The 13575-nt window shown below is 40.3% G+C and overlaps 1 protein-coding gene across 2 annotated transcripts in view; it reads left to right on the forward strand.

Moving 5' to 3' along the window:
• UROC1 (urocanate hydratase 1) overlaps nucleotides 1-13575 on the forward strand; it is a 46426-nt gene that overhangs the window by 15083 nt on the left and 17768 nt on the right. For both annotated transcript variants that reach the window (XM_072875844.1, XM_072875845.1), the window contains 10 exons: nucleotides 791-919; nucleotides 1581-1642; nucleotides 2634-2700; nucleotides 3308-3451; nucleotides 7202-7290; nucleotides 8922-8984; nucleotides 9703-9882; nucleotides 11372-11469; nucleotides 11723-11795; nucleotides 13214-13335. In XM_072875844.1, the coding sequence (XP_072731945.1) occupies nucleotides 791-919; nucleotides 1581-1642; nucleotides 2634-2700; nucleotides 3308-3451; nucleotides 7202-7290; nucleotides 8922-8984; nucleotides 9703-9882; nucleotides 11372-11469; nucleotides 11723-11795; nucleotides 13214-13335 (1027 nt within the window). The remainder of the gene's footprint in view (nucleotides 1-790; nucleotides 920-1580; nucleotides 1643-2633; nucleotides 2701-3307; nucleotides 3452-7201; nucleotides 7291-8921; nucleotides 8985-9702; nucleotides 9883-11371; nucleotides 11470-11722; nucleotides 11796-13213; nucleotides 13336-13575) is intronic.

Raw genomic sequence — 13575 nt, forward strand, 5'->3', positions numbered from 1 at the left:
ACTCTAGTTTCAAGCTATTGATGAATTCCAATATTGCATGGGAAAGCTCCTCTCAGGCCTAGTTGTCACATACTAAAAGTCCTGTGGAATATAATGGGCTTTGTGGTAGACAGTGATGGATGCAAGTCACATCTACAGGCAGCTTAGATGGTCAAAGCCTACTTTTTGGCATACATCAAGAGTAACTATTGAATTATGCAGACAAGTTGAGATGCATTTATTTGTATACTCCTGGGTACCTCAAGGACTTTCTTCACTGTCCATAATGAAAGCTGAATTTTTTTCTTTGAGAAGAAAAATTATTTCATTTTTAAGTGCATATTGTAATATCCATTTGTTGAAAAGATGACAAGCACTAGAAGATGCAGAATTATCCATTTCAGGTTAGGTCAACAACCTGCATCGGTATTTTAATCACTTTTATCAGGAAAATTTTGCAGTTTGTCTTTGGAAAGATTGCCAGAAAAGTGCCAGATCCAAATGGTTAACCTCAAGATAAAATTAGAACGGCTTTAATAATGAAGGATTTCTGGGGTTTGTACTGGAGAAATTATTCTGGAACTTGTTCAGACTTTTGCTAGTTGGTGGTTTATGTTTCCTGCTGAGTGATATCTCTTAATGGACTTTATTAAAAGCAAGAATGTGTTGAGAGCTCTGGCTGTTATTCCATCTGTGAATACACCTCATTATCTCTATAGCTGCCTTCACACTCAAAGTTTAGCAGCTTCACAAAGAAACGTAAATGCAAGATGCAAACAGATTCCCTCACTTTCCTTGCTTTTCCTTTCAGTTCTGGTTGGTAATGCACTATTTGTCAGAGATGACTGAAGAGCAAACACTAGTAATGTACAGTGGACATCCTCTGGGACTCTTTCCCAGCCATCAGCATGCTCCTCGATTAATCATTACTAATGGCATGGTAGGTATTAGCACCTTGTTTCCTTTTTCCTCCTCTTCTGTTTAGTTTTCAAGTGTTTGCTGAATTAAAATATAACTTAAACTACCTGAACTTACAACAGCACGCAGGAGAATCTGAGGTCCAAATTCTGCAGCATTTATTCCAGTACAGTTGCTCTCACCTCAAGTGTGCTGATCTGCAGTGATGGAGGGAACACTCTCCTTATTAGAAGACTTCTGTTCTGACTGAGCCTGAGCTGTACATGTTCTTGACCAAAACAGTTCAGCTAGGCTCAGTTTGGAAGATTTAAAAGCCCTCAACAGGCAAACAGATGATTATTAATCAGATGCTCAGATATCTGGACTGCTTTGCTTGGAAGGCAAGCTGTACAGGTGAACATGCTGGTTCATTGCCACTCTTTTGAGCCATTCAATATCTATCTCCCTACAGGCTAGTTTTGTGGCTAGAGAACTGCTTTCCTTAAAACTCGCATGACAGACTGCCAGAAAGACCAGGCGTCTTTTTTCTAATACTAGCATGCATGGAATAAACCACCCAAATTAGTCCTCCTGTTTTTCACTGTTTTTCTATGTGTGTGATCATAGAGAAATGGAGGCTGTTAAAAAGATCTGCTTAAATATCTAATTTGCTTATGTGGGTTTTCTCTTGATTGTTTTCTTAGGTTATTCCCAACTATTCCACCAGAGATGAATATGAGAAGATGTTTGCTTTGGGAGTAACAATGTAAGAAGACACCTCACTATTAAATTATATCAAATACTTAACTAAAATGTAATTCAGACATCAAGCAGTGGCTGGTTAAAATTTCTAATGCAGATGGATTTCAACTGTGCTGCATAAAGTCCTGATGCTGCAGAGCATTAGTGCACACTTAAGTGGAATTACTTAGGAGTTTGAGTTATGTTCAGCCACATATATAAGGATGTAATTGAGGTCTGCTAGGAATTAGTATTAGGTTTATGTGTGGGACTTGGCTGAATTACAGCCTGAAGCCTTAATCATAACCTACTTATAGGACTGGCTAGTTCCACTTTGCAGGGGCTGTTTTGCAATCTACAGAAAACAGAAGTTACGAAACATTCCTTCACACTAAGAGAAAGCTTTGAAGTAGAAAGTTATATTTTTTTAATGATTATTTACCTACTCTTTTACTGCTGATCTAGTTGATGAGCACAGGATTATTATTCTGCTGTGTACCATAGAGAGAATAAATTAAAACCACTGGAGAGCTGGGTGTGTACAGATAAGGAAGCTGGAAGAAATGAAAGGGCATGAATAGAGAATATCCATTGCCACTTTCCTGGGAATTTCATAGGAATGTGGACAACTGTTTGGGGCTAACAACTTCAAAAGCGACTACGTGGCTTAGAAGCGCGAGCGCCACTCAAAACCAATGGCATAAAGATGCCAACAAGGTGAAAAGGAGTGTTCTTGTGTCCTAGTCACTATGCTAAATGCCAAGACAAGTTTACACTCAGTTTTTTGATCCATGCATTTTTGAACTCAATTTAACAAGCTAAATGCTCATCTGAGAACATGTTGGTGCATTGCTAATGAAGAAACTCAATTAAGCTGTGGATTTGATAACAGCAAATCTTTAACAACAAATCGAAGCACAGAGATTTTTTTGTTATACTGGAAACATGTAGACATGTACAGAATTCATTCCAGCCTGAGTAACGTGTGGTGTCATTGTGTTCATTGCTATTGCTAGGTATGGTCAGATGACTGCAGGGAGCTACTGCTACATTGGGCCTCAGGGAATAGTCCATGGGACTGTGGTAAGAAGCTGGGGAAAGGTCTCTTTGTTGATACCTTTTGGAGGAGGGTATCTCCTGCAGTGGCTGGTGACTGGAGTGCATTGGGTTGCTGTGAGACGATGTTCTGGCTACAAATTCTCATTGCCTGCTCCTTAAAAAAATGAGTGTCCTTCCACTCAGATAGTCCATGGCATCTTATCCAGAACACAGACGTGAAGGAATCTGCAATCAAGGTCTCAATCTGAGCTTATATCTAGCTACAATAAGTGAAGTATGAATTGACCAAATATGTTAGATAAAAACATTTTCTTAGCTTGTTTTCTTAGCTGTGTTCCTTAGCTGTCTTTTGCAGCCATCCTGAATAAGTCTCTATACTCCAAGAGCAGAATGTTGGGAACCACTGATTATGCTATTGTATTTCATGGTGAGAGAAATAAACATAATCAGGACAGATGGTTTCATAACATCACTTTGTAACATGTTTCCTTCTTAAAAGATTAAAACGGTTTCATGGTCCCAATGACCCCCAAGTTTCAAACTCTGTTCACAAAAGGGACAGAAGATCTTTAAATTTCAGGGACTCTAGGAAAAATAGCTCCTGATAATTGCTATATTGTGTTGTGTGCAGCTCACAGTGCTCAATGCAGGCCGTCGCTACTTGAAGGCAGAAGACCTGTCTGGAAAGGTGTTTGTTACTTCTGGTCTTGGAGGGATGAGTGGGGCTCAAGCAAAGGCTGCAGTCATTGCTGGGTGCGTGGGGATCATTGCAGAGGTGAGAGCAATGCTTCTTTCATTTTGTCGTCTCTCCTTCATGTGCTGAATCTCCTGATCTCCCTCGTTCTCCTGAGCTGACATGTTCTTCAAGTAACCCTGACAAGCCAAACTCAAAAAAAGATACTCTCTTCTGATATGTCTGTCCTTTTCATTGCTGAGCATTTTTTAACTACTATTCCACTCTCTATTTGTTCACTCACTGGATTAGACTGTTAGGATATGGACTGTAACTTCTTATGATTGCTTCACAAATAATGCAGAATGATGCTGTCAGATGAGCCATTCTCAGTGCTTGAGCTACCCTCATTTCATGTGTGAAAGGGTGTAACTTCCACAGGCAATTCCCAGGGGAACTGCACCCTCTTATGCAAAAAGTCTGTTAAAAAGGTGTTAGTTACATTACAATTAATCTTTAATGCCTCTGGCACTCTTATCAGGTGCAATGGAAAGTACCAGTTAAAAACGTTGGTATGATTCACTCATCAAGGTTGGGACTAACAAAGTTGCTTGGTGTTGTGATTCTTTGAAGTCAATGGGATTTTGTAAAACTGGGATTTTTAAAGTTGGCTTCGGTATGAAGGTGGTGAGGCTAATTACAAGCACTTATGAGAATCCCAGTTTGTAGACAACAAAGGTAAATTCTGCTAAGGGAAAATCCTGATGAGGGAGAAGTTCTGTAGTACCATTTTCCCTGTTCCCTGAAGCTCACACACAGTGCATATTCTTTGTAGAGAGTCTTTCATCCTGATGTAGTGTTTCTGTTCCAAATATGTTAAAGTAGCCCAGCTATTTCTTCCCATAAACAAAGAGGATCTAATAATGATCTGCGATTCAAAGACTGCTGATATCCAAGCAATCAGAATAGTGTATGATAGGATCCACTGGATCCACAGATATCCTTAAGTATCACATATAATGCAGAACACCAACATCATAATCTTGGTAAGTATATATACCTGTAAGTTTAGAGTGAAATACATTTTCATATAAAAAAAGTAACATTAGGTTCTCCTACTACCTGCATTTTTCATCTATTATGCTTATCATAGGGTTCTGATCTAACAAATCAGGTGGAAGGATGGACTACAAAAACACTGCAACAATTTTTAACAGAAAATATTGCTCTGCAATTCTGTGAAAATGGTAGTGACTATCTTTAATGATATTGAGTATTGAGAAACAATAAACATTTCCATGTGTTTCTTTCCTCATGACTACCTTTGAATTCAATACACTGGGGAAACATTCTTGGTGGAGCAGATATAGGACTGACCAAAATGCATTGAGCTCTTTTGATTATCTGTAGGTGATGAGCTCTTGTTACTGCTCCAGAAGAAGAAAGATTTTGAGAACCAAACTCCGGTGGGAGTTTAACCTTCTCAGCCAAAGTCATTTATAGAAAGAATTAGCTGGTAAACCTCTGCTGTAGGCATGTCACTTGCTGCAATGAAAAGGGCAAGAATATTGCAATCTGACCCATGGTAATTATAATTAAACTTCAAAACATAATAGGTCAGACCGCCCACGTGGCATGCAGTAAATCTGACCTGCTGTGACTAGCTGGGGTCTTATTCATGGAAGGTTAGGGTTTCATCTGTTTTACAATGATGGTGCAAAAGTGGTTTTGTTAGCACATGAGTTTTGCATGTATCTGAGATCTTATCAGGTACTCCCTGCAGATGAAATAATTTTATTCAATTTATTATTGACTAAATTATTATTGAATAAATTATCTTTATTCAGACTTCTACTCTGTCACCATGATCTTTCAAATGCTAGAGTACAAAGGAAAGATTCCAGTGAAAGCTATTCACAGCAGTCCTTTGTCCTTTTCATCTCTATGGCTGCAGATGATTTTGTTCAGGAGACTGAATATCGCCTGGTTTTTATCTCCTGTGAGATGATCCTTGTCGGAAATGAGTCTCAGGAGCACATGTGGATAGCTATATATATGTACATATTATTTATTTAAGGCACTATTTATGCAAATGACATTGATGAATTGTGTAAGAGATGTCATTTTGTCAGCCAGCGCTTCCGAAGCTCAGACAGAAGGGATTAATGGTGCAAGTCTTTTACCTCTTCTGTTTGACACGAAGCAGATTGTAATTTTATGAAATAATTGTGTGGAGGGCCAGACTATCTCCTCTGAGCTGTGCTAAGCTCTCTAGGGTCGCACTGGAGGTGACATTAGCTCATCATGTTTGTGCAATTTTTTTAAACTAGTGAGATGCTGATCAAAATATGAGCATATCTTTGAAAGTGTGGTTCAAAGGAAGCTAGTTTTCTGAGTATGCTAGCGAGTCGGTGAAAGACTAAGACTGTCAGAGAGGTCTGAAGTAAAATATGTAGGATGTGGTAATGCATTTAAATAGATCTGATCTGTGTTATGCTGAGCTTTAAATGAACCCAATTCCTGTAATTCATATGGACCATTTAATATCTTTCCTCCTGTGCTGATTTAAATAACTCCCAAAGAAGCTGTCCCCCACGGCACCTGACTTTATTGAATAATTCCATTGGCAGTGACACTGATATTATCATAATCTGGGGTTTTAGAAGGATAGTCTTTATTACTGATATGGGAAATGATGGAAGGTTTCTCATGCTAAGAATAATTAGAAAGAAAAGGTTTCCTGGTGTTCAAGCGACTCCTGAATATGGAACTTATTTAATTTACATATAAATACTTTGTTAATGAGAAATAATAGAATGAAAATGATGGGAGTGGGTTATAGAGAAGTAAAAATGCTTTAATGAAATACTGGAAGATACTCAGGTTATATGTTCTCATGCATACACACCACTGTGGGTGTTTAAATCTGTTGCTACCACAGAAAATGGGCTTGAATTAATTTTGCCACTTGCTTTATGCCATTGATAGCTCATTATAAAAGTCTTAATGATGTGCAAGTTTGTACATTGAACCATTAATATGGAATCTGTGCCAAAGCCTCCACAGTTTGTCTATCCATTTATATTTTTATCCAGCTGTCTTTTTTGCATATACACTCTGACATACACAGAAGCTGAGCCCAGAAGAGAGTATGGATTTGGGATTGAGTTTGCTTGGAGCTTCAAAGCTCAAACAAGAGGGAATTAAAGATGTAGTTTTGTTTTGATCCGTTCCATTTTTCAGAGGCATTAGCCAGCTGGGACAAGAAAATGCTTTCGTCTTTTCTTTTCCATATTTGGTTGAGATTTTCAACCAGCAGTCGAAGAACAAAAGTAGGGGTCAGTTTTATTCAGCAAACCATTGCTTCATCCTGGGCAGTCTGGCAGAAATGTCTGTCTCTGAGCTGATCAAAGAAAATATTTCCTTAATTAAATAGAAATTTTATTTTCACAGAAAATAGCCAGATTTGAAAAATAAATTGGAAACATTTTGGCTTTCATTTTTTTCAATACAATCATGAAAAGAAACAGTAAGAATAATTAAAATTGGTGGAAAAATAATACCTCTTGTACAATTTTAATCATAATTTTTGGCTTCTAAAATATTTTGTGAAGTGATGTATTAAAGTATTTTTTTTCTTGCTTTGAGCCTGGAGTAAAAGAACAGAAAGTACAAAAAAAATCAGAGGTGAAAAATAAGTATTTGAACAATCACTCCATATTCTTAAGGCCAAGGCAGGGCTATTCCCTTTACCTCTTTTCTACTCTTTCTTGCAGACTAATTGAAAAACTAAAGGTAAAAGTGACTGGATAGGGGAAATAGGAGTTTTAAGATCTCTGCTATTTCTCTTAGGTTGATGAAGCAGCACTTCTGAAACGTCACAAGCAGGGATGGCTGATGGAAATCTCTAACAACCTGGACCATTGCATTGCTCGCCTTAGGTATGACTTGTAACACAATTCAGTGAGTTTACATCTGCTTCCTAATCCTCACTGTACATCTTTCTGCATTGTGCCATTTTAGTGTGCATATAGAAGGGGTTGAGGGACACCTCTTCTTATTCCAGGTCTGCTTTTGAATGTGAAGCCATCCTTCCAAACAGCAGCAGTCATTATTAGTGACTACCAATGCTTGCTGCAAGCCACTACCAATGCTTCATATCATTTATATATGTGTGGTGGGTTGACCCTGGTGGGAAGCCAGGTGCCCACCAAGCTGCTCTATCACTCCCCTCCTCGGCTGGATAGGGGAGAGAAAATATAAAGAAAGGCTTGTGGGTTGAGATAAGGACAGGGAGAGATCATTCACCAATTACTGTCACGGGCAAAAAAGACTCGACCTGGGGAAAATTAATTTAATTTATTACCAATCAAATCAGAGTAGGATAATGAGAAAATAAAAACTAAATCTTAAAACACCTTCCCCCCACCCCTCCCTTCTTCCTGGGCTTAACTTCACTCCCAAATTCTCTACCTCCTCCTCCCCAGCGGCACAGGAGACAGGGAATGGGGGTTGTGCTCAGTTCATCACATGTTGTCTCTGCCGCTCCTTCCTCCTCAGAGGGAGGACTCCTCACACTCTTCGCCTGCTCCAGCGTGGGCTCCCTCCCGCAGGAGACAGTTCTCCATGAACTTTTCTAACATAAGTCCTTCCCACAGGCTGCAGTTCTTCACAAACTGATCCAGCATGGGCCCCTTCCACAGGGTGCAGTCCTTCAGGAACAGACTGCTCCAGCGTGGGTCCCCTGCGGGGTCACAAGTCCTGCCAGCAAACCTGCTCCAGCATGGGCTCCTCTCTCCACGGGTCCACAGGTCCTGCCAGGAGCCTGCTCCACTGTGGGCTTCCCACAGGGTCACAGTCTCCTTCAGGCATCCTCCTGCTCTGGTGTGGGGTCCTCCACGGGCTGCAGTGGAGATCTGCTCCACCATGGACCTCCATGGGCTGCAAGGGGACAGCCTGCCTCACCATGGTCTTCACCATGAGCTGCAGGGGAATCTCTGCTCTGGTGCCTGGAGCGCGTCCTCCCCTTCCTTCTTCACTGACCTTGGTGTCTGCAGAGTTGTTCCTCTCTCATATTCTCAGTCCTCTCTCTGGCTGCAATTGTGCAGGTCTTTTTCCCCCCCTTCTTAAATATGTTATCCCAGAGGGGCTATCACCATCGCTGATGGGCTTGGCCTTGGCCAGTGGCAGGTCCGCCTTGGAGCCGGCTAGCATTGGCTCTATCTTACATAGGGGAAGCTTCTAGCAGCTTCTCACAGAAGCCACCTCTGTAGCCCCCCTGCTACCAAAAGCTTGCCACGCAGACCCAATACAATGTTAAATGTGTCTTCATTCGGTTTCATGAATATGCATAGAGCAATTACAAATAATGTTACACTTGAAGCATCACTCAAGCTTTCTGGAATCAGTGATTAACAATTACATAAAGGTTGAAAGATCTGTTGCCTAGATGAGTGTTGGAAACCACATATAGACTTTTTTGCTGGGTCTGACTCTGTATATGATTTGTACATTGTAAGATGGAATTACATGAGGTGCATTTTCTTCAACCAATCTTTTTAATCTATTCTAGAGATGCAAGAAAGAATAAAATTGCCCTTAGTTTGGGTTATCATGGGAATGTGGTAGATCTATGGTAAGTAGTATATATGGATAATGGATATATTAATGCTTTTGCTTGTTAGTCAACCTGGAATTAGTTCCCAAACTTGGAAGAGAAGAGGCATTAAACCTAGTGCTGAGTTCATTACTCTAGATGCTCATGAAAAACTGTATTGTCAAAAGAGGGGTCTTCATCCTTATGTTCCAGTTCCCAGTTGCTTCCCATGCACCTTCTCCTTTCCTTATGGAACAATGAATTTGTGAGGGAAAGAAATCCCTAAGACTCTTTCTTGGATGAAGAAAGAGTTTATCCCTTTCCTTCTAACCTTTTGCTAACTGGATAGCAAGAAAATGTCTTTGACTTCAGTGAAGAGTAGAAGTATTGAGGTATTGATTGAATAAAAATAATCAGATGGACAGAAATTCTGGCACTCTTGAGGCTTTATCCAATGGTAAATCTTGCTGTCACACCATATACCAAGGGTTGAGACTGACCAATGAGACTGGTATGTCATACTGGTATCTGACTCATCTATCAGCATTCCTGCACAGGTAAATGCAAAGTATAAAAGTTGCACCTAAATCTTCATCACCATCATTTCCCACCTCCTGACTGCTAAAACTAAGACTTAGCCTGCCAAGGGCATGCCTTTATAAACAACCTCTTGGGATGGAAGAAGTTCACCTGAAAGAGGAGCTAGAATGTGAAATGACAGCTTCTGTTCAAACACTCCATTCATTGTCTTCCCCAGGGAGAGGCTAGTATATGAGCTAGACACAACAGGAGAGCTGCTAGTTGATCTGGGATCTGACCAAACTTCGTGTCATAACCCATTCAGCGGGGGATACTACCCAGTACAGCTTGGCTTTGAAGAAGCAAAGCAGCTTCTTTCCACCAATCCGGGGAAGTTCCGGACCCTGGTACAAGAGAGGTAAATGTTCTGGCAACACATGTTTTTAAACTTTAAGTTTAGTTGCTCTGCAAGTGATCAGGCCTTTGTCTTTCTCACAAGAAGTTTCTGTTCTTTGGTATTTCAGTAGAAATCTGGGGTAGAGCTACAGTACTAATAGCTCCCAACTTTGTACTTATACAGCTATCGCTCAGAATCTGGCATACATCGCTTACCCACCATTTTAGGAATGGTGTATAAGATCAGAGCTCTGAACAGTAATGATTTATTTCACTTCTATAAATTCCTAAGTTGCATTAGGTTTTTAAAATCTGGGACAATAAGTACAATTCCACGTAGTCTACCAGTTGGTTTAGGTTCACTAAATATAGCATGAAAACCCAACAGGTAGGCCAGAAAATCCATCTAGCCTACCATGCTTCCAGCTGTGCCAGTAATGCTTTTTTAGGGAAGGATATAAGGAGGGGACAAACTCCCCCAATCACTCCTCCCAGCTTCCTGCAACTGTAACTAAGTTCGGTTTAGCACCTTGATTTCTGGGAGCTACTCCTGATTTACAAGTTTGCAAGTGAAATTGGAATTGGACATTAGAAAGGGAGCAATTTGGCATAGTTTATATAGAAAGAATGAACTGTGGAACAGAGGCAGCAAGCTGTACTGTTGTTCTCAACTGGTACTTTCGAGACTTTATGGCTCCTAATCTGGTTTCGTTCACCTTGAACATTCCTGCTGGAGACCTTTTTCCAGTAGAAGGTAGAATATGGGCATATAATCTATTTGACTTTGGATGAGGGACCTACAAGGACCCTTCCAGTTTCCCAATTTTGTATCATCCTACTTTAAGACAAAGGTAACAGGTAAATTTCTGGGGGGACTCATTTCTAACAAGCTAGGTATGACCTAAACAAATCCAGTTTCATTTGTTAGGCATTGATTTACCTCTCTAGAGTTCCAAGAGGTTACACCTATGCATGTACAACTTCATATGCAACTATGCATTGAGATTAGAACTGGATAATATTAAGTGGAAATGGTATCACAGAGAGCAGTCCTGGGGTATGGTCTGCTATTGGAAACAAAGGGAAAACTGGGCTGTTTTGGCCAAGGGAGAGGCCAGCACAGTGATGTTTAGCCATTTTTAGTTTTTCTGTCTCTGCTCACTTTCTCTGTGAACTTCTTAAACTCTTTTGCTGTTTTGTGGAGGCTGGTTTTTGTTATTACCTTCCATCCTCAGAGCTGGCTGCATTTCTTTGCTGGAAGACGTGACCCTTTTCTGCTAATTAATGAAGTTCCCTTAATGACTGTAAATCACTTCAAGATTTGGGAGTAACAGGTGGTAGAGAGATTGAAAGCATCTCATTTGGTATCTTATGGGTTTATATCTGAATTTCTCTGGGGTCTTTTGGTTCCATCTGTTTCCCCCTACTCCCATGCCTTTAGTGAGTTCATGATATTATTCTTTTTGATATTTTATCAATCTCAAGAATAACTGTTTCCTTCTTTATTTCAGTCTGAAGAGACATGTGGCTGCTATTAACAGACTAGCTGATAAGGGCATGTTTTTTTGGGATTATGGCAATGCTTTTCTCTTGGAAGCTCAAAGGGCTGGTGAGTAGATCCTGGAGTTGTTAGGTGGAAACAAGGACAATCCTGCATGCATCTTCCCAGCTGTATATTTTGGTAGGATAGAGTTGGTCACTGTGTTAGGCTAACTCCTTAGTCTCTCTGTTTCTCTCATTCTCCAAGACCCCTGACCTTCTCTGTGGCTGAGATAGAGCCTTCATGGGAACTCGGGTGCAGTCTGGTTTTACATTTCATAGTTTTTCTCATCAAGTCACTGACTATTAAAATTATTTTATAGGTGCTGATGTTGAGAAAAGAGGAGCCAATAAAACAGAATTTCGATATCCTTCCTATGTTCAGCACATCATGGGGTACGTTGAGGATAGTTTGGAATAAAGCACTTGAGTCTCTTGTGACTCCTGTTTAGAGGGAGAGTACTACAGAGATTCCACTTAGTGCAAATCTTGCAGTGTACTATAAATGATGAAAAGGAGTTAACCATAGCAGTAGGAAAATTGATCTCACAGGAGTTATGCCAGAGTTAGTCTTATTTTTCTCCACTCTGGAGTAATGCCCAGTGTGGTTTTGGAAGATGTTCTGTTGGCTGTAAGCATCATACTCGTGTTTTCTGTTGGCTTCCTTAGAGTTACTCCTTGCGTTTTCCTGTGTACAGGGGAAAAGAAGAGCCAGACCTGGAGGGACATGTTGTGTGTGATTAACATAAGTAAACTCTACAGCATAGGTTTGGCTAATATTTTGTCCTGAAAAGCATGGCATGTCTTGATACTTTGGTGTAAAGCTTTATCCTTTTTAGAAATAAAAGGTCTTATGAAAGCAGACACCAGATGTGTGAACAGTAAGCTAAAGCATTGCCAAATCAAACTCTTCACTCCTTTACGTGAATAGCTGCATTTTCTCTTTTGTTGCGTCAATTTTCCTTAAGCAGTTCTACTCTCTTGAGTTCTACTCTCTTGAATAGCTAAGTCACAGCCTCAAACTGTAACTATATGCAAGTTCACTTCTAGGTGCTAAAAATGAAGAGCTTGTCTCTTCAGAGCAGTAGAGCTCAATTCCAAATCATCAAAGCCTATGTCTACACTGAAGGTAAAAGAACTTCTGAAATAGGACACTCTTCTGCTCATATTGCCAACTGTACCTCTTACCCAAGCTGTGCATACTGCTTGTAGAAAAAGCGGAGCTCAGATCTGTTGAGTGGCTGGGTTTACAACACCTTTTGCCTCTGACTCATACGTAGCTTGCCTATATCATGTGAATAAGAGCTTGAACATAGAGTAAGGCACCAACCAGATTAGATCTCTTCTTCTGGAACTCAACTGAAGTGTGTCTTACTATTGTGTGTAAACAACGTGGACAGCAAATGAGTCTGGACTCAGGCACTTGTTCCAAACCTACATTTGTCTGATAGTGTAGATGCACTCAGAGTTAGCCTGAGTTAAGGATGAAAAGACGAGGCATCAGGGAGAGTATATTTGATGAAACAAAAGAAAAATTGCAATTCATCTGATGATGCACTTGTTTGATTGAACTGCCCAACATTCCTATCAAGATTCTGGCCTGACTGTATTTTTATACACCAGTCGATGCTGTTTCACACAGCCACTGTTTAATTTCTCAGTTAATGGTCCCTGATGCTTCTGTTTAGATTAGTTCATTGAAAATGTTTCAAATTCTTCCGTCTCCAGCTAATGAAAGAAAAGCACTGCTAGCAGCCAGGATAAATAAGGAAAGAATTTCAACTATCTCTTAATGAAACATGTTCTCTTCCCAGGGACATTTTTTCCCTGGGATTTGGGCCATTCCGCTGGGTTTGTACCTCAGGTGACCCACAGGATCTTGCTACCACTGACTCAATTGCCATGTCTGTGCTGGAAGACTCTATACATCAGGGAGGTAAGACACCATCCCATGCCCCCATCACTGGGGGTGCTTTTGGGGAGAAAAGGAAACTCAGTTGTGCAGTGTGTGATAGCTTTTGGATGAAACTGTAGAGCACTCTCTTGCCTGTTCCATGGGGGCAGGAAATCTCACTGTTCTCCAAACTCCTATAAGGAATGTAACCAGTAGGTAAAATATAAAAACGCCATGTAGAGAGGTTATTGAACCCAAAGCTATTCTTACAATTTTGGCTAA

This window comes from Ciconia boyciana, chromosome 11 (assembly GCF_034638445.1).
Source record: "Ciconia boyciana chromosome 11, ASM3463844v1, whole genome shotgun sequence".
Taxonomy (NCBI): Eukaryota; Metazoa; Chordata; class Aves; order Ciconiiformes; family Ciconiidae; genus Ciconia; species Ciconia boyciana.